Consider the following 21102-nt stretch of genomic DNA (forward strand, 5'->3'; position numbering starts at 1 on the left):
GACAGATAGCCTGGTGCCTAGAATCCACCCTTAACTACCCTGTTCCTTTGAGATCAGCTTTGCATTTTCCAGGCCACTGATTTCAGTTGCAAGGAGAGTCATATGTGGTCCATTTCTGTTAACAACAGACCTCCTATTCAGCGGGGCGCCCAAGAAGCTATACCATGTAGCCTGTCAGCCCCGAGGGGAAACTGACAGATGAAGCACTTGATGGGAGATTCATGGTGTGCAGAAAAGGAATAAAAGAGGCAGTGGGGAGCGAAGGAGAAGGAATAGAGGCAGGCTCTCCTTAGCGGGAGGAAGTTGCGGGGAGGCCGAGGTGAGGATAGACAAAGTCCAGGGAGAAAGAGAAGTCAGACAAAGCTGGTGGGATGATGGGAGACCTGTCTTCACATCCTGACTCCACCTCCAGCTGTGGAAACTTAGGGAAATCTTTGAGCCTCCCTTTTCTCCTTTGCCAAAAAGGGATAAAAAATGTGAATAAGATAAAAGATGATAGAATAGCTAGCAAAGAGTAGTCACAAATGTTTGTTTCCTCCCTGTCCCCTCTAGCTGATTTCATAGTTGTGCTGTGTGTGCAGCAATCTGCAAGCAAACGTACCTCTCCCCGACCCACCCACTCTCGGCTTCTCCCAGTTTGAGCAGGCAAGGCCCCCAAACAGGGCACTCTTTGACTGGTTCCATGAAAGGGTAGTTTGTGCTGGCTGCTCTTGGATGGGGCCCCCCAGAATCAACACCTTCCTCCTCCTGTAGGAGCTCTCCCAGCCCCCCTCCTGTGCAAAGGGATACAAGGCAGGGGCCCCTGCCCCCTGCCTTCCAGACTCACACTCTCACTATTTCCAGGGTGTTCCTGGGGCTCCAGTGTGGAAGTCCCCTCAGCCCTCTCTAGCCATAGGATTCTCTCGTGTCCCCCATGATATTCGGGGTAAGCACCATATTTTCCCACCCGATTATCTTTAATTCTGTATTTTTACAGAATTTTGCTAATTTTGCCTTAAGGGCAGCAAGCAAGTCTCCAGATTTTTCTAGATTCTCATGGAGCATCGAGCATGGAGCTGGTCACACAACAGGGTCCACAGTTCATCTGGCTTTAAGGTGACTCTTTGGTATAGTCAACAAACATCTACATCTGACAGGGCTCTTCACCTTTAGGCATTAGAGGTACAGTGGATAGACTTTGCAATGCCTCAAAAATTGTTCCCCCTAAAAGATGTTATTGTCAATGGATGCAAAGCAATGAGAGCAAAATAGCAGGTAATGCAGACAACAGAGGGCTGTTTAAGGCCTTTGAATCCTGCTTCTGCCACTTCTTAGCTATGTGACCTTTAGCATGATAATGGTCACTAATGTAAAGAATGTTCTCCGGAGTGAGAATGTAGAGTGCAATGCCAGCAGCCTGGGTTGAACAAGCCTATTAGGAAAGAAGTGAATTAACAGTGCAGGAAGCAAAATGGAGAGACATGCTTTGAAAACCATTGAGTGGGACACTGGTGACTCAAGCCAAAGCCTGGAGCCAAAGACCTGTGGTTAGGCCAAGCTCTACCGTGTGACCACAGTAAAGCCACTAACCTTCCTGGATCCTGCTTTCCACCGTGGCTGCTGTCCTTTTCTCCCTGCGAAGGTGAGGGCCAAGGGAAGCAGTGCTAAAGTGTTCTGGAAACTACATGTACAAAGTAAAAGGTAGTGACAGGCGTTCCTTGTTTGCCCCTCCTTCCAAGCCTCCAGAGACCAACCCCCATAAAGCCCCCAACACGCATTTAAGACCTGGTCAGTCTCTCCTGCCCATGACCCCTCTGGGGACATCTCTGCTCTGTTCCTGTCTCCGCCTATGACCACATTATCTTGTCATCACAAGATGATGTGAGGGCCTAGGCACAGTCAGCACCTAATTTTTCCATTCCTGGTACCCACAATGCCTGGCACTGAGGCAGACACTGAGGCAGCACCTTGGCAATACGATTTGAATAAAGGAGGCTATCAAGTACCCCAAGCCATGGTGACCCCTTCAGGTCTTGATTGTAGCACTCAGTAGTCCATCTTTTATTGCAGGCAACATTTTCACATGTGCTTAACCAACACTTAATTCTGGATGAATCTGTCTCATCCCCATACTGGCTGCTAGCCCCAGAGACTGCATCCTGTACCTCTCAGCACCCCCGCAGCGTCCCCAGGTGAGGGTCTGCCCCTGGGGAATGCTCAGTAAACAGTCGTTGCTTAATATGCAGCCAGGCCATTCTTAGGTCTCAGTTGCCTGGTCAAAGTATTTGAGCAGGGCCTCCCTGGTGGCATAGGGGTTAAAGTCTCAGTACTATCAAATTATCCCCAGCCACTGGCATCCCACGTTCCAGCCCTGGCCAGGGAGCTAACCCACATATCGAGGCAGACCTCTCCTGTCTCACCCGCTGCTCCCCTCAGCAGTGTATTTCAGCAGGTCCACCTGTTCTGCTCCCCACTCTGTCTCTGGTGAGTCCTCTCACACACACACCCGCACCTCTGGCCTACACCCCAGTTCTTATATGCATAAATAAATAAAAGTAAATCTTTAAAAAGAAAAAAGATGTTTGAGCATTACCACACTTTCCTCAGAAGTGTGTAAGTAGTGGCTCAAAGCACAAGGTTTGGAGCCAGACTGTGGATCTCGGGAAGTTGCCTACCTCTCTCTCTCCTTTTCTATCTATAAAATGAGGATAATATGGGCTGGCCTCCACACGATTGGGATGAACATGATAGCGCTGATACAGGTGAGTCACTTGAAGGGCGCCCAGCACATGCACTTGCTGCGTTCGCCATCGCTCTAACCACTTCTTAACTCCGCAGGGAAAGGGCAGCGCCGCTTACGTGCAACAGCTCCCGTCTCTGGCCGGTTCCTCCAGATTTGGAAGAAGCAGGTCGTCGGTGTGTCTACTGCAGGGCAGCAGAATAATCCCCAAATAAGTCTCTTTGATATATTATTTGAGCTTTAGGCACGTTAATACTGCAAATAAGGGAGGCGCTCTCTTTGAACTCTGCCCTCTCTGCCTAAAGACAGATCCCGATAAAGAACTCAGCTGTCATCATCTCTTCGTGGGAGACTCGTCATCCTGGGGAGACGGATTCCTGTCCCTGCAGAGACTAGCAACCCCCACCACACCCAGACCAACTGTGGCAAACTGTCGTACCTCCCATTTGTTCTTCTAAGGCAGTCGGTCTTTGCTACACGGGACCTATGCTCCCCTCGGAGGCCTACACCCCCTCCCCCTCCCATGTCCCTATCATGATGGCGTTTGATCCTGAATGCACAGTCACCTCAGGAGTAACCATTTTTCACCTGGGTATCTCCTATCTATACATGCTATACATGTGGTAAGAAACTTTTTTTTCTTGTTCATTTGTCCTCTCTTAACAAGAACTCTCAGGATAGAGGGAAAAATATTTTCCTTGTTCTACACAACAGTAATTTACTAAGAGGATTTCCAGAATCTGGGTATACTCAGCAGAAATATGGGGATGTGACCAGGGCTCATGTAGAGGAAGCTGATGTCAGCTCATCAGAACCCTGTCCTCAGGGGCCACGAGCCCCGAGAAGCAGAAATGCTTTAGCGCATAGTACAGGGAGGGGGCAGAGGCCGCCAGGCATCTAACCAGACAGTCCTTGAACTGTTTGGCTTCTTTGTGAACAAGGCACAAGCCCTGACCATGAAGATTCTGAGCTGAGTCACTGGGAATGTTCTCTTCGCACCAGTGCTCAAATATTATATTCGCCCTTCAACGCAGCCTTAGCTCTTGCTAATACTGCTGGGAAATGCTTATTAGACTCTGCCTATATAAATGCAACCTGTCCTCCAAAGTGCCTTTCAAAGGATGCCTTCTAATTCATTTATCCAAAAATATTTGCTCAATGCCTCCGTATTTTGAACCAGGCTGTCTCTGGAATAAGGAATAAGCAGTGCAGAATGAGCAGTCGGCAAATAAGCAAATACAGAAATGCAGTGAGGTGGGGGCTCTAAGAGAAGCACCTTTAAAGCATCGTGGGGGTGTCATGCACTCGCCCTGCAGGGAAGGCAACCGAACATAATCAGACAAATAATGAAGTCATTTCAATTTGAGAAAAATTGCTAAAAAGAAATAAAACCAGTTAACGTAAAAGAAAGTGGCTGGCGGCTGAGGGGCAGGGAAGTCCTTTCCAAAGGGACACTGAGCGTTAATGGCATGATGAGAATTGCTCCGAAACGGCAGGATTTGAAAGCAGTGAACACAGCAGGAGTGATGTTGATGGCAGCGAGCAGGGTGGATTAAGGAACTGGAAAGAATGTCCGTGTGTCTGAGTGTGAGAAGGGGGTGGTGGGAGCTGAGCCAAGTTGGGATTGGAGCAATAGCATGAATAAAAACCTGTTCTTTTCACTCAATGTTTTAACATAAGAATATTCTAGGCTGTCAAAATGACTTGTAAAAACCATTTTTAATGACCATTAAAAATCACCATGTAAAAAAAGTTGCTTTCTGCTTAAAAAACAGTCATCACATGAGGTACACCCCGGACACAGACACGCCCCACTGTCTCCAGCAGAAGTCGCTGGGGAGAAGATCGTAAAGCCAAGGCAGTCAGGCCCCCTCCTTCAGTGACCCGAGCGCCACTATTGCTATTGACATGTTCCGTTCCCTAGAAAGAGTATCTGAGCTCCAGAAACTTCTCTTTCTATTCCTCTTGCCCCATTCTTTGCATTGTCCATTCTATGCTGAATCATGAGTTGAGGAGAAACAACGCACGTTCTCAGGTGCTCCCTGGCAAAGACCACCTTCCGGTCTCCCACTGGCAAGGAGCACGTGGTAGTGACCAGGCCCTCCTGTAGAAGGCTGCTTTCTTCTTTCTTCTCCTACCTACTGTTTGATTTCTGGCTTCTCTGGAAAGCCATAGCACGTCACCAGCTTCTCTCCGCCAACATTTTAGTCTTCGGGGCTTGAGCCACAGGGTCTGCGGAATTCTTGTCCATACTCATGTATCCACTTGTTGGCCACTGGGAGAGAAAGGGGAGGAGGAAGAGATCAGACTTGGCCGGTGATGGCAGCCATGCTCGCTCCCAAGGCCCAGGAGGGCCTCCTTCAGCACCCTCAGCAATGCACTCACCTCCCCCGACCCCAGCCCCGCTGTGGACTGCGAGCCGCTGCTGCTAGCGGAGGTAAACAGCAAAGAAGACACTGTCCTCTGGAAAGAGTGCCCGGCGGGGCCTGTCTAGCATACACTGGTTTCCAAAACTGTGAACACTAAGGTCACCCCCCATTCACATAGCTCCTGAAAACCCCCTCTCCCCGCCCCCCATGGGGCCCCTCCAGAGTGATGAGAGGAAGCAGGTGGCTACTCCTGCCGGTGTCTTCTTGGTGCAGAAGTCCCTCTTCTGCTTCTTTTTCTGTCCTCAGAGTTCAGTGCCCTTGGGCCCACAGATGATGTGAACATGGTCACTGTTTACTTGTCTCCTTGTGTGCCCGTCTCCTTGGGGAGTGACACTAAATGGCGGCGTCCCGGACTGATGATTCCGTCCTTGGCCTAGCGGGCTGGGGCATATACCATATGCCTCAACTGTGCTCTGGAATCAAGGCCTATCTGATCAGGTCAATAAACTTTTACTGACAGATTCGGGACTTTTATGGGCTTCCCATCTGTCGGGGGCAGGAAACCCAGAATCTGATCATTTCAATACAACGTGGCACATGCGGAATGGAAGGCCTGTGCTATTTCCCATCCGCCTCCCATTTCACTGTACTCTGAAGCCCTCGCCCCACATCCAATGCCCAGAAAGGCAGGCTCACCCCACTTGTCTCCCACCAGGACAGGACAGCCAGCATGAAGCGTGTCGTCATCCCCTTCACCACTCCGACGCAGGTTCCACCAGAACAGAGCTGCATTCTGGAAACAAGACAGCCCCAGCCCTGGGAGATCAGTCCCCTTCTCAGTCTTGTGGAAGCACATGAACAAATACACTAAGAATATTTAAAAACAAATGTATACATGTCATGAAACAAGAGACGTGTGCATGCAGATTGGGAGCTGCGTCTGCTCCCATTCATCAAATGGCATGAAATATAATAAGGTGCCGTTTCCTTGTTCATTCATGCACATGTCGCTTATGGAGGGCCCACTCTGCTGCAGGCCCCGAGGGTGCAGAGAAAAGTCCTGTCCATTTCTGCTCTCGGGAGCTCAGTATTGTGGAAGAGACAGACACAAAAACAGGCCTGAGTAAGACAGTGCAGCAAGGCTAGGAGAAAGCACCGGGTGTTCCAAGATTGCTAGGGTGGGGACTCAATAAAAACCACAAGACGCACAAAATAATTCCTTTACAACTAAGAACTTAATTAATTCAGACACTTCTCCTTCCTCGGGCATTCATTAATATAATCCCCAGGAAGCAGGGAGCAAAATCAGGACTCAAGCCCAGGTTTTGACTCCAAATCCTACGTGTTCTTTTTTCTTCCCTCCCCATCGACTTACTTTAACCCTGACCATCAGATACAGACAAAGCCCACGGTAAGGAAGAGCTTTTCTGCACTCACTGGCAGCCCTTGCGTTCTCCAGGCCAGAAGCAGCACGAAGCCGCGGAGTGTTCACAGACACCAGCATTTTCTACCAAATGCTCAGGTGTGGGGCACTGCGCTAAACCTTTACTGAGGTGATTTCATGACCTTCATTCTTCCCTGAAAGAGGTCAGCACTGCAGGAACCTTGACGGATCGGAAATCTGGGGGCAGATATTCACCCATTAAACACAGTGCTTGCCCCAGGCCCTTCTCGGTGCCCGGCTTGACCTCAGAGCCCTTGCTGCAATGCTACGATGCCACTGGCCACTAACTTCTCCGAACTGTGATTTTCCTGCATCCTCAGGCCTTCAGCCTTCAGCATTTATTCAGCGGATGACTTAAGGTGCCAGATACCATAGAGGATCCACAGGTGATAAAATAAGAGTTCTTTGTTTTGAGGGGCTCTGTTGTAGGGAAGGCAGGCATGTCACCATCTACTAGCAATGCACGAGTAAATACAGAATAGACGTGCAAGTAACATGGGGAAGGAAAGAAGATGGAGGGTTTATCTTTGATTCTGGTCATCAGGAAGACCTCTTTGGGCCCCCTCCCAGGAATAAATGTACAAGTCCCCCCAGCAGGGATGCTAGGCTGTTCCGCGCTCTTACTGTCTGTGGCAAGCAGAGCCCCACTCACCTTCACCACAGGCACGCTGAAGTTGCCATAGATGAAGGCTGTTGCTCCTCCGGCTTCCACCGAGCTCAGCTACAAGCAGAAGAACCAGAGGTGAAATCGCCTGACATCTGACATCATTTCTCCTCTGCCCTGCCTGGCCTCTGATGTCATTTCTGCATGGATTCCCTCTTTCAACTCTGGGAAGAATACTTACTAGCAGTCAAGCACCCAATTAGGAATTAAGGGTGCCTACTCAGTGGCAGCTGTGCTTGAAAGCAGGCCACAGGAGGACAGTATTTAGGAAGCCCATCCTTTCACCCCTCCGGCTGGCATTCCAAGTTCTGCATCACATTTATCCCTCTGATAATTTTAGTAACAGATGATTGCAATTATGACCTGTCCATAGAGGAGGAGGTAAACACATGATCTCAAGGGGGAGACACGAAGACCTGGATGCATCCTGTGGGCTCAGGTTAGAAATTAGAAGAGGTTCATTTACTTATTAAGGGGCGAGGGGTAATGTAGACTTTCCCGAGGACTGGATGGGCAGGTAAGGAAGAGAATTTTCACTCCGTGTGAGAGCAGCATTGCTGAATTTCTTGGTAGGCTTCTCTGTTCTTCCTTCTTATAATTTTAGTTGCCTCGTTTCTCTTCTCGATTTCAAACCCTCACAGCTCCACAGCCTCACCGAGAGGTGCATGCTTTTCCACACCAACTATACCCTTAATTGCTAAACTTGCGTTGTTCAGGTTCCAGGGTCTCTTGATCTTTATCATAACCCCACTTCCCATTCTAATCAGTGCCGACCACTGATTAGAGGTCCTATTTAGATCTACACACCGGAACTCTGGCTTGTATTTCTTTATGTCTCCGAAAGGAGTTAACAAGAACAGTTTGAGTTTTAAAAAAGTCTTGGTGCTCTAGCTGATAAAATCAGTATCAGAAATTGCTTTGAAAACCTTAAAATACAAGTGATATAATCACTAAGTAAGGAGCCCTGACCCCCCACAGCAAGACTCACATAGATCATAAATGTTGCAACTCGGTTCCCAGACTTCATTCTGTACAGCGGGCTGGTTGGTGACTGAGACAAAAATAGAACATTTCAACATTTTAAGCAGGTGGTAGCAGAGGGGTAGCCAGGACTCCACCGTAATATAGGGAGAAGACTTGGAGCTACACATAGTCAAGTTTCTGCCTCTCTCTGCTGGCAGATACTTGATAAGTTTTTTAAAAATTAATTTACTAGCTACTCATGTAAATGAATTATTTACTAATCAAACAGAAAAGCTAGTTCTGTTTGAGGGATTAACTGCACCTCTGAGATCTCAGTGAAATAAAGAAATTAATATGTAAATTATTACAGATAATTATTCTGTAAGAATACTGACTCAGAACAGACTTTCCAATTATTTGCTGAGGAAACACAACATAGAACAGTTTAACTGAAATATATTTACATGTCATAAAACCCACCCATTGTAAGAGTACTTTTCAGTATGTTTTAGTAAATTTTAACAGTTCAAACTTTCCCACAATCCAATTTTAGAACACCTGCGTTAGCTGGAAAGTTTCCTTCATATCAGTTTGCAGGTGATTGCCACTTCTACAACCTGGGCGATCACTGATCTACTTTTTGTCTCTGTAGCTTTGCCTTTTCTAGAAATTTCATGTAAATGAAATCATAAAATCTAGAATCTTTTGTTTGGCTTCTTTCATTTAGCAAAGTGTTTTTAAGGTGCATCTATGCTGTTGGGCATACCAGTGGCTCATTCCTTTTTATTGCTAAGTAGTATTCCATTGGGCATATATAGAAAAATGTGTTTATCTTTCCACCTGGTGATGAATATTTGGATAGTTTCTAATTGTTGAATATTACAAATAAACTGCTATAAACATTCGTGTGCAAGTCTTTGTATGAACATAGAATCCTTTCACTCTTGGTTAAAATACCTAAGAGTGAAATGACTGAATCATATGCAGTTATGTTTAACTTAAAAAAAAAACACAAACATACTGCTAAACTGTTTTCCAAAGTGGCAGTATCATTTTGCAAACCACCCCCCCGCAACAGTGTATGAGGGTTCTAGTTCCTCATTGATGTTTACTTTTATTTCAGCTATTCTAATTCATTGTGTTTTTTTTCATTCCATTAATGAAGTTGAATATCTCATGTGCTTATTGGTCATTCATTCATCTTCATTCATTTATTCATCTTGGGTGAAATACCCAAATAATCTGTTAAAAAATAATTCAAATAATCCCATTAAAATTGAGGGTTTTTTTTATCTTTTAAAGAATCTTTTACATATTTTGGATAAAAGTCATTTACTATATATATGATTTGCAAGTGTTTCCTCCCATTTGGTGGCTTGTTTTTTTCACTTTCTAAAGGTATTTTTGAAAAGTAAATAACTAATTTTGATGAAGTCCAACTTATCATTTTTCTTTTTCTTTTCTGGATCATGCTTTGGTATACTAAGATGTCTTTGCCTAACCTGAGGTCACAAAGATTTTCTCTCTACTTTCTTCTGGAAGTATTATAGCTTTGCACTTTATATTTATGTCTATGATAATATTAATTTTTATATATACTGTGAGTAAGGTTCTAAAATTGTTATTGTTTTATTATTATTTGCAGATAGGTATTCAATTTTTCTAGCGTCATTTGTTGAAAAACTGTTCATCATTAAATTTCTTTGGCGCCGCTCTAAAAAATCAATTGACCCTAAATGTGTGGGTTTGTTTCTGAGCTCTCCATTCTGTTTCACTGACCTATGTGCTTGCACCAATACCACCCCACCTGATTAATTCTGCACCATGTTTTGAAATCAGGTAGTGTGTGTCTTCTAACTTTGTTGTTTTTTACAATTGTGTTTTTGACTAGTCTAAGTCCTTTGTATTTTCACATACATTTTAGGGTTAATTTGTTAAGTTTTATATAAATAAGTGTCTGATAATTTTGGTAAGGTTTGGACTGAATATAGATCAATTTTGTATCTACAGATCAGTTATGTAAGCCTCCAAAATTACTTGCTGAATACTTATCAGCAAAGATGGGCTGTAGATATCATGAGGAAAAGTGAGTGATTGGAAGAAGGACAATTTTCCCTGACAAGACTGAGTGGCTCAGGACAGAAGACTCCATGACAGACCACATTCTTGTCCCCATTAGCAAATTTTGGAGGTGGGGGGATGGTGGTGCACGCTGGTGCATTTTCTCCTGACTCCTGACTGATCGAGTCAACAGCAATCATCTTAAAACCAAGGCTTTTAGCTCTTCCTGGAACAAGAAACTTTGTTCTAAGATTTCACTTAGTGTTTCCTGGGAGCCCTGTAAGAGCTCTACTTCCGAAAAACAAAAAATGCTCTGGTTCCCTGTCTGAGGAGATGAGTCATGGAGCACAGTTACCGTGGCATGGTCGAAGTGAGGCTCATAGTGCCCTCCGATGCCATAGTTGACCACCTGGAGGTACTCTGCATAGGGAGGCTGGACATCAAGGCCTGTGAGGGCAGCGATGCGATGGTCAAGGGTCACCAGCATTGGATCAACAGTGTCCTTCAGCCAGGCACTAAAACACACCACAGTTTGCGGCATCAGTGATCTGATGGCAGAAATGGCCTGTGAATGAATGAATGATGTCAACTGTATAACAAAGGAAGGTGGGGGGAGAGAAGAAAGGAGGGACGGGTAAGAAGAAAGGGAGGAAAGAAGAGAAACACGAGTGCCTAATTACCTCCTCCCTCCGCACGGTAAGTCTGCCCAGTCCCCTTTATCCTCCTTCTCAACATTGACATGTTCATTCATTCAATATTTTCTGAGGCCTGTTGAATGCAGACCCTGTGCCAGGCACTAAGCCACAGAGTAACGGTTCAACCACTAAACCCCGGGATACAAAGAGGAATAAGACAAAACCCAAAACGCTGTTTTAGAGACATCTCAATAGAGGTGCAAAGGAAAAGCTTCCTACATCAGGCACTTAACCTTTAAGTTCTCTACATTTCGGTGTATTCATTTAAAAAATAGGGATGATGTAGTCCCAGCTGTTTATCTTTGCCTTTGCTGTCACTGCTTTGGGTGATGAGTCTTTAAAGATGTTGCTGAGGTGCATGTCATGTAGTGTTTCGCCTATATTTCCTTCTATATATTTTATGGTTTCAGGTCTTATGTCTAGTTCTTTAATCCATTTTGAGTTGGTGTGAGGTGTGAGGTAGTAGTCAAGCTTCTTTCTTTTGCATGCAGCGACCCAGTTTTCCCAGCACCATTTATTGAAAAATACCGGATGGTCTCACTCACTTTAGAAAACCCAAATAAAGGACCAGGAAAAAGACTAATTATAATAAAGTAAAAACCAAAATCAACAAGCAACTATAAACCAGAGACACACTATGGAGGGGGCGGAGGGGAGGAGGGAGTAGGGTCAAAATAAGGGGGGGTGGGAATTGTATGGGGAATATAACCAAGATGAAAATGCATACATTGTGCAAAAATGAAAAATGATGTAAAAAATATATAAAATAAAATTAATAAGAAATAGGGATTTTGGGCCTCCCTGGTGGCACAGTGGGTTGAGCACAGTGCTGTGAAGCTGTTGGCAGCCTTTGCAGTGCAGGTTCGATTTCCAGCCTGCCAGAGAGATATCCACATGGCGCGGCAGACCTTTCCTGTCTCGCCCGCTGCTCCCCTCAGCAGTGTATTTCAGTCAGTCTGCCTGTTCTGTCTCTGGTGAATCCTCTCACCCTCCCGTGTCTCTGGCCTGTACCCCAGCTCTTGTATAAATAAAAAAAATCTTAAAAAAAAAAAAAACAAAAACCTTCCTTTCAAAAAAAATAGGGATGTTAATATCTACCCTACAGACTTGTGAAGATCATGAGAAACAATGCTTGTGAAGATGCTTTGTAGGCTATGTGTCAGTGATTGCTGTAAGCACAAAGAACCCCTGCAATTCTGCTCTACTCCAGAACAAAGCAGGATAGGCCAAAGAGAAAAGCTCAGTTTCTCGTTCTGAATGTCTTGTTGAGGGTCTGACAAAGTCGATGATTTGAAATCAGCTTGCAGGGCCCTGGGAAAAGAAGCCTTGTTCCCCAAGAAAAATCAGTGGGCATCCCAGGGGGAGCAGGAGAGTTCAAGGGAAGGAGTCAGTATCACCACTTCTTTGCTTCAGAAGTTATTGACAATTCCTTCTCTCCTGGGGAGTGCATGTCAACTGCTGTTATGTGCTCTTAGATTTACAAAGACATCCAAGAAAAGCTCATAGGATAAAACATACAAATTGTGTACGAATCAAAAGAGAGTGAAAAAAGGGAAATAGCCTTTAAGAAAAAGTGCTGGGAAGCCCAGAGGAAGGAGGTATTAATTCTGACGGGGGCAGTAAGCTAAGATGGTGACATGTAGGTCAAATTTTGAAGAGGGCATAAGATCAATAGATGGAAAAGCCACAGGGGTATTTCAGGTTGGAGAAACAGCATAAGAAGAAACATGGTGGCGAGACAATACATAATATGTCCAAGTCATCAGCATTTGGTCAATGGAGGACATGTGAGAGAGGAGATTCAGACTGTGTAGAAAGCCGAGGAGTCTATGGTAAGGAGACTGGTCTTTGTGGGTAAAGAACAGTTGTTGAAGATTCCTGGACAGGAAAATGGTTTGTTGATTAGGAGTTCACTGGTGACCTTGCAGGAATAGTTCCAGGGCAGTTGTGAGGACTGAACCAAAACACAAAGATGTACAGAAGATGGCTGGGCCAGTGGTGGTGGTGGTGGGGGGGGTGCAAAAGAGGAGGTTACGCCTGGCTCCAATTCTTTATCTAAAAAGTAAAGACATTACCACCTACTGTCCTAAAAGCCAAGAACATCAACAGAAGGGTGAACTTTAACACTAAAATGTCGGAAAGGTTAGAAGCCATGAAGTTGAGGTTATATGCACCTTCTATAATTTGGAGAATAATTCTTAATGTCTAAGGCCCATAAATGCAACACATCAAATAAATTAAGCTAAATGACTCTGAAACAAAGTTTTTTTTATCACTCACCTCACTTCCCAGACAATCTAAATTATTCACCCATCCTGAGTCGACCTCTCCCCACAGATGCTGTCATCACTGTGTCCCACGGCCCCAGTGTCCACAGGGGACAGTCCACAGGGACTCTCCTCACGTATCATCAGTCTTGTCCTCACAGAGCAAATTCGAGGGGTTCAGTTTGTGAGGGCCAGTGTTGGTCAGGTCCAGGCTTCTGGTCTTCCTTCTTGCCTAACTGTTGGCAAGTCATGCTTGGAATATGAGTCAGGATGTGGAAATGGAACCTTATACGGTCAAGTTACAAATGGGATAGGACTGCATTTTCTGGAAAATAAATCCTGGTTGGAACAACTACACATTTATTTTTTGAATTATGACTGGAGTTTTTTAAGTCTTTCCCTATGGAGTTAGTTAAGTCATCAGACCATATAACAGTCCTTGGGGGAGAGGCCTGTATATTTCTTGCTTCCTCATAGCAAGAAACATGCAGACATAAACATGAACTTCAGCCCCTGGTGGCACCACATGGCTGCTGACCTCAGACAGCTGTGTCTTCACCGCTGAGGGGCACCTCTCACCTTTTGCTGATTCGGTACTCCACCGGCACCTGCTTTTCACCTGATGCCACCACAGATCTCTGCAGCTGTTGCAAAAGATGTAAGAGAAAGTTCAAGTGGAGATGATAGAAAGGAAAGGGCTGATGTTTCCATGGATAAACCCCACTCTTAAGCATAAATCTAGCAATCGCCAGGTTCTCCCCTGTTAAAGGGTAGGTTGTAAAATTTAGTGATAACTACCAATCTTGAGAATAAATACTAATAATTGACAAAAAATCTCAGATTTGAAAATAAACTTTAGCATCATATCTGGTCGACAGTAAGCACTCCATAAAAGTCTGTTGAATGGAAATAAAATGATCTTTGAATCTTTTCCATCTGCAAGACTCTGAGTTCTGTCAGAGCAAAGGCTGTTTCTCATTGACCTTTGCATGAGTGACACAGGGTCTGGACTGTGCTAAGCACTTAGCATTTGTCAAATTAAACAAACACCTCCAATAACTAGAAACTCTCTACTCTCAGAGGCAAGCTGCTCCTTCTGAACAATTCCAACAAAAGCCCTTACTTACATAGAATCAAAATCTGTTTTTTTTTTTGCTGCCACCAACGTGATTATGAGAAAAAAAGAAAGAAAAAAAAAAAGGTTTCAAGTCACTATGTAACTGAATGTCTCTACTTTGTTCTAAATATCTGGACATAAATTTTAAATTATGAAAAAGCACTGCATGAGAGATAAAAAGTGAAATCGTGTTGATTTACATAAGTTTGTGTCTACTTCTGCTTCTGACATCAGAAGTCAGCCTCATGAGGGTAAGACCTTGGTGTTTTGTCAGTGCTGGATCCACGGAGGCCTGGCAGGGAGTCGTGCTCAAGGCTGATGAAACGAAGGAATGAATGGGTGAAGTGGCGTCCTGTGCTTACAGACCCAGCCTGGCACCTCACCAGCATCAGAGCAGAGCACAGAGCAGTGAACTACGTAAGACAGGAACCTTTCCCTTCTCTGAGGCTTCTGTAATTTTATCGTTCTGGCTTGGAAAAGGCTCTTCTACTCTTGGAACATGGGCAAGGCCCTTCACATAGAGCAGGCACCATAAAATGCAATGTGTGAGCATGTCCTTGGGGGTCCCATCAGTCTATCACTCTGCAGAATCAGAATACAGTATCAGGACCGATATTGCCTCTATCTTGTCCTTTCCGGCACCCTCTCCTGAGCCATCCAGAGGAGAGAGTCCTAGATGAGAGCTCTCCCTTCTATTCTTTTAGGGCAACATCAGAGGTTAAAAAAAAATCTCAGAGGCTCTCCTGCCCACCCCCAACTCCACCTTCAATAAAGGAGTTACCTTGCACTTAATTCATTTAATTACTACTTATTGTGCACCTACAAATCATTAGTTTTGGAGGTGTAAAAGAAACTTAATGGTTGTTCTCTGTGTTAAGCACTGTATCAGGCATTAAAAACACAACAGATGAATCAATCAGCCCCTGCAATGGGGCCCTAATGGGCAAGTGCAGGGCCTTATGGAAATAGAGAGGCGCACTAGGCTATTCTTACAAGGGGTGGGGAAGGCTTCCCAGCAGGCCCAAATGACAACTGGAATCATACAGGTGAAAAGAGGTCAAGGGTAGAGCATTCCAGGCCAAGATGAGAGCTTGACCCACTCACAGAAATGCAGATTGTTTAGTGTAGCTGGGCTACATTGTTTAGTGTAGGTGGGAGACATGCAAGGGAGGGATGGAAACAGCGGGGCCTAGCAGCTTTGCAGTCATCCCTGGGCAAGTGTGACCCATTAAGGGCTTGATAGGATCAAATGTGACCTTTTAAAGATTTTCCTGGTTGCATAATATGAAGCTTGGCATGTAAGAAGGACAATCATCTTGCTGGGGAGACAGGATGTCAGCCCACAAAAGTGTTAGTGATACCAGGCAACATGTACATGTCAGAATAAATGAAAAATTAAGTACCAAACAACTACCAGAGCTTTCAGTTCAGAGGAGGTAGAAGTTCTTGTATGTGGTCCCCAAGAGTACTCTGAAAAGAATGTTCTACTGGAACAATAAAAGTGGCTAAAGTGGTCAGGGCTAATGGGCCAAAAGAGGTGCAGCTTTCAGGCGAGTCATTAAGGGTGTGTAAGATGTGGCAGGGGAGAAGTGACAGAGAACATTCTTTGAGAAAGGGATAGTTAATCGGAAGCAGATAAATTCAACACAAGCCACGGAGGCATCTGTGTTCAACTCCCAAGATGCAGCCACTACCATATAAGCCCATATAAGGGCTGATTTCTGGGGTAGCTGAAGACAAACAAGCAGGACCCTTCTGGGAAAGGGGAGTGTGATGAAGTCTGTGCATGCCAAACGAATGACCTGGCCACGAAGGGTTGAATGAACATCCCTGGGTTAGAAACCCCTCCTGTTACCATGGCAACAGAGCGGCTCTAAGGAAAAAGTAGCTGCTGGCTGAATGCCACCACTGGCTCACTGAGAAACCTACGTTATTGAAAATGCATTGGAACTTAATCTTCTGTACCAAGAGTTGAGGCATAACTGGAATAATTTTGGATGAAATGATTACTGCTATTCTTCTCCCTCCGTGTGTGTCAGTCTTTCTTAAAATTCGCAGACCTGATCATACTACTCTCCTGTTTCAAACTGTCCCACAAACTGCCCAGAGGACAGCTCCCCAGCTCCCCAGCCTGGCACTTACTGCCTTCCTAATGCAGCTTCACCGTGGGTCAACGGCTGCTCCTCTCACCTCCCACCCTACCTCCCCACCCCTTGCACACTTCAGCTTCCCAGCTCCCTCTCATTCTCAGAACACACTGCACAGCAGGTCCTTGCACAGATTGTTTGATCTTCCCGGATCACCAGGTCCCTCTGATGAATTTCACACCCGCAGGGAAGCCTTGTTTGTTTTTCCTCTCCCCCACCTGCCTTTCCCTCAGAGCGGTTTGCCTTTTATATGCTGCCACAGCACAACTCCTCTAAAACAACATGCATCACGGTGTCTTGTAAATCTCTGGTTGTCCCTTTACGCAGTGAGCTCCTACAGGGAAAGTATCATTACGTAATCCCTCTGGAAAAGCCCAGCGCCCAGTATGGAGTCTGGACACAGCAGGATGTGTTCTGCTGACAATGACTAAAGCTGCCTGGATGAACAGTATACTACTAAGGGCACATTGACATAAGTAATTCAGTCTTAATGTGCCATTTGCATGAGGCCACATGCTTATTATAGTGGTAAAATAGTATTATTTTTCTAAATATTTGCCACACTTCCTGGGAGGATTAAATGTCTTCTTCCCCTCCACAGCAAGACTGCCAGGGTGGAGACTTACCACACCTTCCCTGTGGGGGAGTTAGATTTATTCTCCCTGCTGACTTCAGTGAGAACAGACGCTTTGCATTAGCCAGTGAAAATGTGGGCAGAAGTAATATCCAGCACTCCCTAGCAGAAGCTTTAACAACCAGCTCGTAGTTTGCCATCTTTGTCTTTTTCCTCTTCCACGAGACCACCAATGTCCCAAGTGAGGCTGCTCTGTCAGCAGGTATTTGTTATATAGTGTGGGACAGAAGCACAGCCACCCCAGGAGAAAACATAAGGTGAGAAAGAAAGGAAGCTTTACTGTTGCTGCTCCTGAGACTTGGGGGCTGCTGGTTACAGATATAATAGGCTAAGTTAATTGGTATTTTAACAGGGTGGTCCCCAGGAAATGGGGAGGTTCCCGGTTCCCTGCCCTACCCAAGGGAGGGTGGAGCTAAAGAGAAGAAGAAGCTGCAGAAGAGACTGGGGAAGGAAGGAAGCAGGATGGAGAGCCAGAAGGAGACTGGGAGGAGGTGCATAGAGCAGAGAGACACATGAAGAAACTGCACTTGCCTTTTGGTCGTGGACTGGGTGACACAGATGTGGTTGAGAGACCCATGGAGAGGTGACAATGGCAACTTTTATCTTGGTTTTGATTTTGCTCATTTCCTCCCAGACTTGTCTGGTTGTTTCTGATCCTGGAAGGTGCTTTAGATTTGGGGCAGGCTTTGGGGCCTTGTTCTGGGCCAATCCTGTTTGGGTGGACTTTTACCCATGAGGGGACGGGTAACTTTGGGTGCTTGATTTAGAAACTGTATTCTTTGCCTTTCCTGTATTGTTTCCTAATTGTATTAAAGTTTCTTTTCATTAAAGTCTCATATGTTTTGTGTTGATGCAGTGGATGGCAGAACCTATTTAGAGCAGGCAGGTTTGCGGGGTCTGGGGTACCCCTCTTCCTGCCCTGTAACAGGCATAAGAAGGTAGAGGAACAGAACAGCAGTTAATGTACCTCTGAGTTCTGGTTCAGGCTTCAGCTACATGTGTGACCTTGAGCATGTGTGAACTTACCCTCTCTGCACCTTTGTTTCCTCTTTAATAAAACAATGAAGCTGATCTAGCTCCTTCCCCTGGCATTCTTTATATCTGTAACAGGACACCACTCCTTGTCCCTATCATTTCATCCTTTTGTTTTTCTTGGACCAATGATATGGCGTGATTGACAGGAGGTTAGCTTCACATACAATGATATGCATGTATCTCAAGGATGCCATTTGCTGGGTTTTGACAAATGCATGCTGTCATGCACCCTCACATCCCCAACAAGATACCAAGAGCACAGAAAATCCCCCTATATCCTTTCTTAGCCAATCCCCTCCCTCCACTGCAACCATCACTATGGTTTTTCCCACCACTGATTAGTTTTATGGAATAGCTGCCATTTTGAAGCCCTGGACTGATGAAATGTCTGTCCTCAGCAGACTTTGGGAACACTCACCCATGGTTCTGCAAGCCCTCTAATTTTCTGAGCCTCTGAGTCACTGACGAAGTCATGGTAGAGAACAACATAGGGTTCCAGGTGGATGACCTCCTTCCGGACAGGCTGGAGTAGCAGGTAGGGGCTAGAATTGGTCTCATAGGAGCAGTAGAGGGTCGGGGTTTGGTAGTGAGTGGGCTGGAAGGAAAGACTAAAATCAGCATAAATGAAGAAGGGTATAGGAGCAGAAACCTATTCCAGGTTTCTGCTATTTCAGGGAGCCAAAGCATAAAAGACTGGAATGTAGTAGCTTCAGAATATGCTTACTCTGCTCCTACCCAGGCGAGCTTTTTGTTTCCTTTAATGCATCAGCCCTTTCCACCCATATTTTCCAATTCACTTTTCCCTCTCTAGCCAAGCTTGTTCCCCCTTTCTCTTTCCCTGAAGAATCCTACCTGAGAACCCAGGGTCTGACATAAGCCCTCATAGGTGCCTCTGGTCTGCAGGTGGGGTACATTGGGCCTCTGGATGACAGCCTCAGCTACTGCCTGGTGGGGGCTCTCTGCCAAGAGCTTTTCATATTTCAAGACATTTCTGGCCATCCTCTTATTGTCTGGGCCTAGGAGAAATCAGAGCAGGAAACAATACAGATTGATACAGTGATCCCAGGGAACAATGCCAAGGTCTCCTACAGCTTTACTAGTGACTAGGCACTTAAATAACAACTTGTGTCCATGCACTGGAGGACATAAGGCCCTCACCCTCAGAAGAGTAACTGGTATTAAAATTAGAATGAGTTGGGCCTGGTAGCTCTAGAGTTATAAAGGGCTTTGTGAAGGAAAATGGCATTGGATAGTCTTAGACCAAGGAATCTTGAGGATGGTTGCTATAGGTTAGAGTGATGACCAATTTTCTGTATGGAAAAGTAGCTTCATTCATACATTCACTCATTCATTTACCCATCCATTCAATATATGTCCAGTGATATCTACTGGGTGCCTGACACTGTGCTGGAGGCTAACCTTTCAGAGGTTAGAGTCTAATGGGGAAGACACATTAAATAAGTACTATCATCAAAACATGACAGGCAAGTGCTAAGAAAGAGAAGTCTAGAGAACCAAAGTCTATAGTAGAAAGACTCAATCTATTCTTCTCTGGAGAACTAGAAGCTAATTCATTCCCAACTCTACTTGATTTTTCAAAATTCCTAATAGGACTAGACTCAGTGCAGAGCAGAATGGGACAAAAGGGGTTCTTGACTTTGGTTCTAGACATGGTCTTCACCTGTTTATGCCCACATGGTCATGCCTACTGTGGCTGCCACGTGTGTTGGCAGGTACCCATCTATGCCTGCTGACCTCTGTGCCTGAGTCTCAGCATCCCAGGAGGTGCTCAATGATGCTAATGCTCCCAAAGCAACTTTCTCTGAGGAGCTCAGTGTGCCCCAAACCACCACTACCACACTGACCACGGAGAAGAAGAGGGGCCAGGAATGACTGCTCTTTTTTTTAACAAGAGGGGAAATGATGTTTGGAAGAATGGGAAATGGTGAGTCCAAAATTCCAATGACAATATTGCAAAGGCAGAAATGGAACTGGGAATCTCAATTTGTTGAATCCTACTTATCCACTTAGAAGTGCTCATGAATTGGATTCTCTGGAACAGGCAGAGGAATTTTAGGAGGGTTGCGTTATAATTTTGCCTACAGTATTAATTGCCCACATGTTTCCAAATCATACAGTTACTTCCAAATTACCAGAAAGGAATAATGTTACTAAATGGACTCATTAAAAAGTAATAAATACAATTATAAAGTCCTACATGAAGTACTTTATACATGTTAGAACATAGTAGTGATTACATACTTATTTTAGTATCTAAATACCTTATTAAAGGAAAACCCAGGAAGATACCTATTATCAAAATGTTAAGCAAAAACAGCCAACCAGAGGGCTAAGCTAGGTGGTCTCCCTCTTGCGTAACAGCAAAAATCCAACTGCATTATTTTTAAAGATCTAGCTGACTTTACTAAATGATTTCTGAATCAGGCAGCATCACATCCAGCAAGTAGAAGACAGCTCCAAAAATCTGTACGAGATGAAAGGTTTTTATAAACATAAGGAGGGAAAAACAAACAAACAAACAAAAAAAAAAAACCAACCAAAAACAGAAGGAGGAATTATTTCATGCTTAGGTAACCTGCCTCTGGGGAATAGGAAAAGGTCTTGAGGGAGATTATCTCAACTTCCTTTGGGAATTGGAAAAATATTACCTTGTTGGTGCCGACCTGAAAATCCCATACAGGCCAGTTTTAAGACTAAATTCCTGGGGGAGGCTGAAACTACAGTTAGGTTAGGTATTATTGTTGGGGGGAAAGGATGTCCTGAACAAACTCCACAAAGAGGTTTTATGGACCCCACCCTGATCCCAGACCAAAGAGACCCAAGACACCAAGGACTACAAATGCCATAATGTCATCACCCCAGAAGGGAGGCTTGCTGGGAACTGAGGGTGGAGCTAAGCAGCCAGGTGTGGTATATAACCAGCCATGAGGGCCTTGGAGGTCATTGGCCTTTCGCTGGCTTTTCGC

General features: G+C 45.1%; 1 protein-coding gene across 1 annotated transcript in view; it reads right to left on the bottom strand.

The window, feature by feature from the left end:
* Positions 1-4426: 4426 nt before the first annotated feature.
* The window catches only part of P4HA3 (prolyl 4-hydroxylase subunit alpha 3), a 32931-nt gene continuing 16255 nt past the window's right edge, over positions 4427-21102 (bottom strand). Inside the window, exons 6-13 of the mRNA XM_037521791.2 lie at positions 18968-19131; positions 18534-18710; positions 13762-13826; positions 10576-10735; positions 8185-8247; positions 7185-7253; positions 5785-5881; positions 4427-4994 (exon numbers count right to left, since the gene is read on the bottom strand). Coding sequence (XP_037377688.1) covers positions 4924-4994; positions 5785-5881; positions 7185-7253; positions 8185-8247; positions 10576-10735; positions 13762-13826; positions 18534-18710; positions 18968-19131 — 866 coding nt within the window. The 3' untranslated portion in view covers positions 4427-4923. The remainder of the gene's footprint in view (positions 4995-5784; positions 5882-7184; positions 7254-8184; positions 8248-10575; positions 10736-13761; positions 13827-18533; positions 18711-18967; positions 19132-21102) is intronic.

This window comes from Talpa occidentalis, unplaced genomic scaffold, assembly GCF_014898055.3.
Source record: "Talpa occidentalis isolate TD23 unplaced genomic scaffold, MPIMG_talOcc4v2.1 talOcc4.3, whole genome shotgun sequence".
NCBI classification, from domain to species: domain Eukaryota; kingdom Metazoa; phylum Chordata; class Mammalia; order Eulipotyphla; family Talpidae; genus Talpa; species Talpa occidentalis.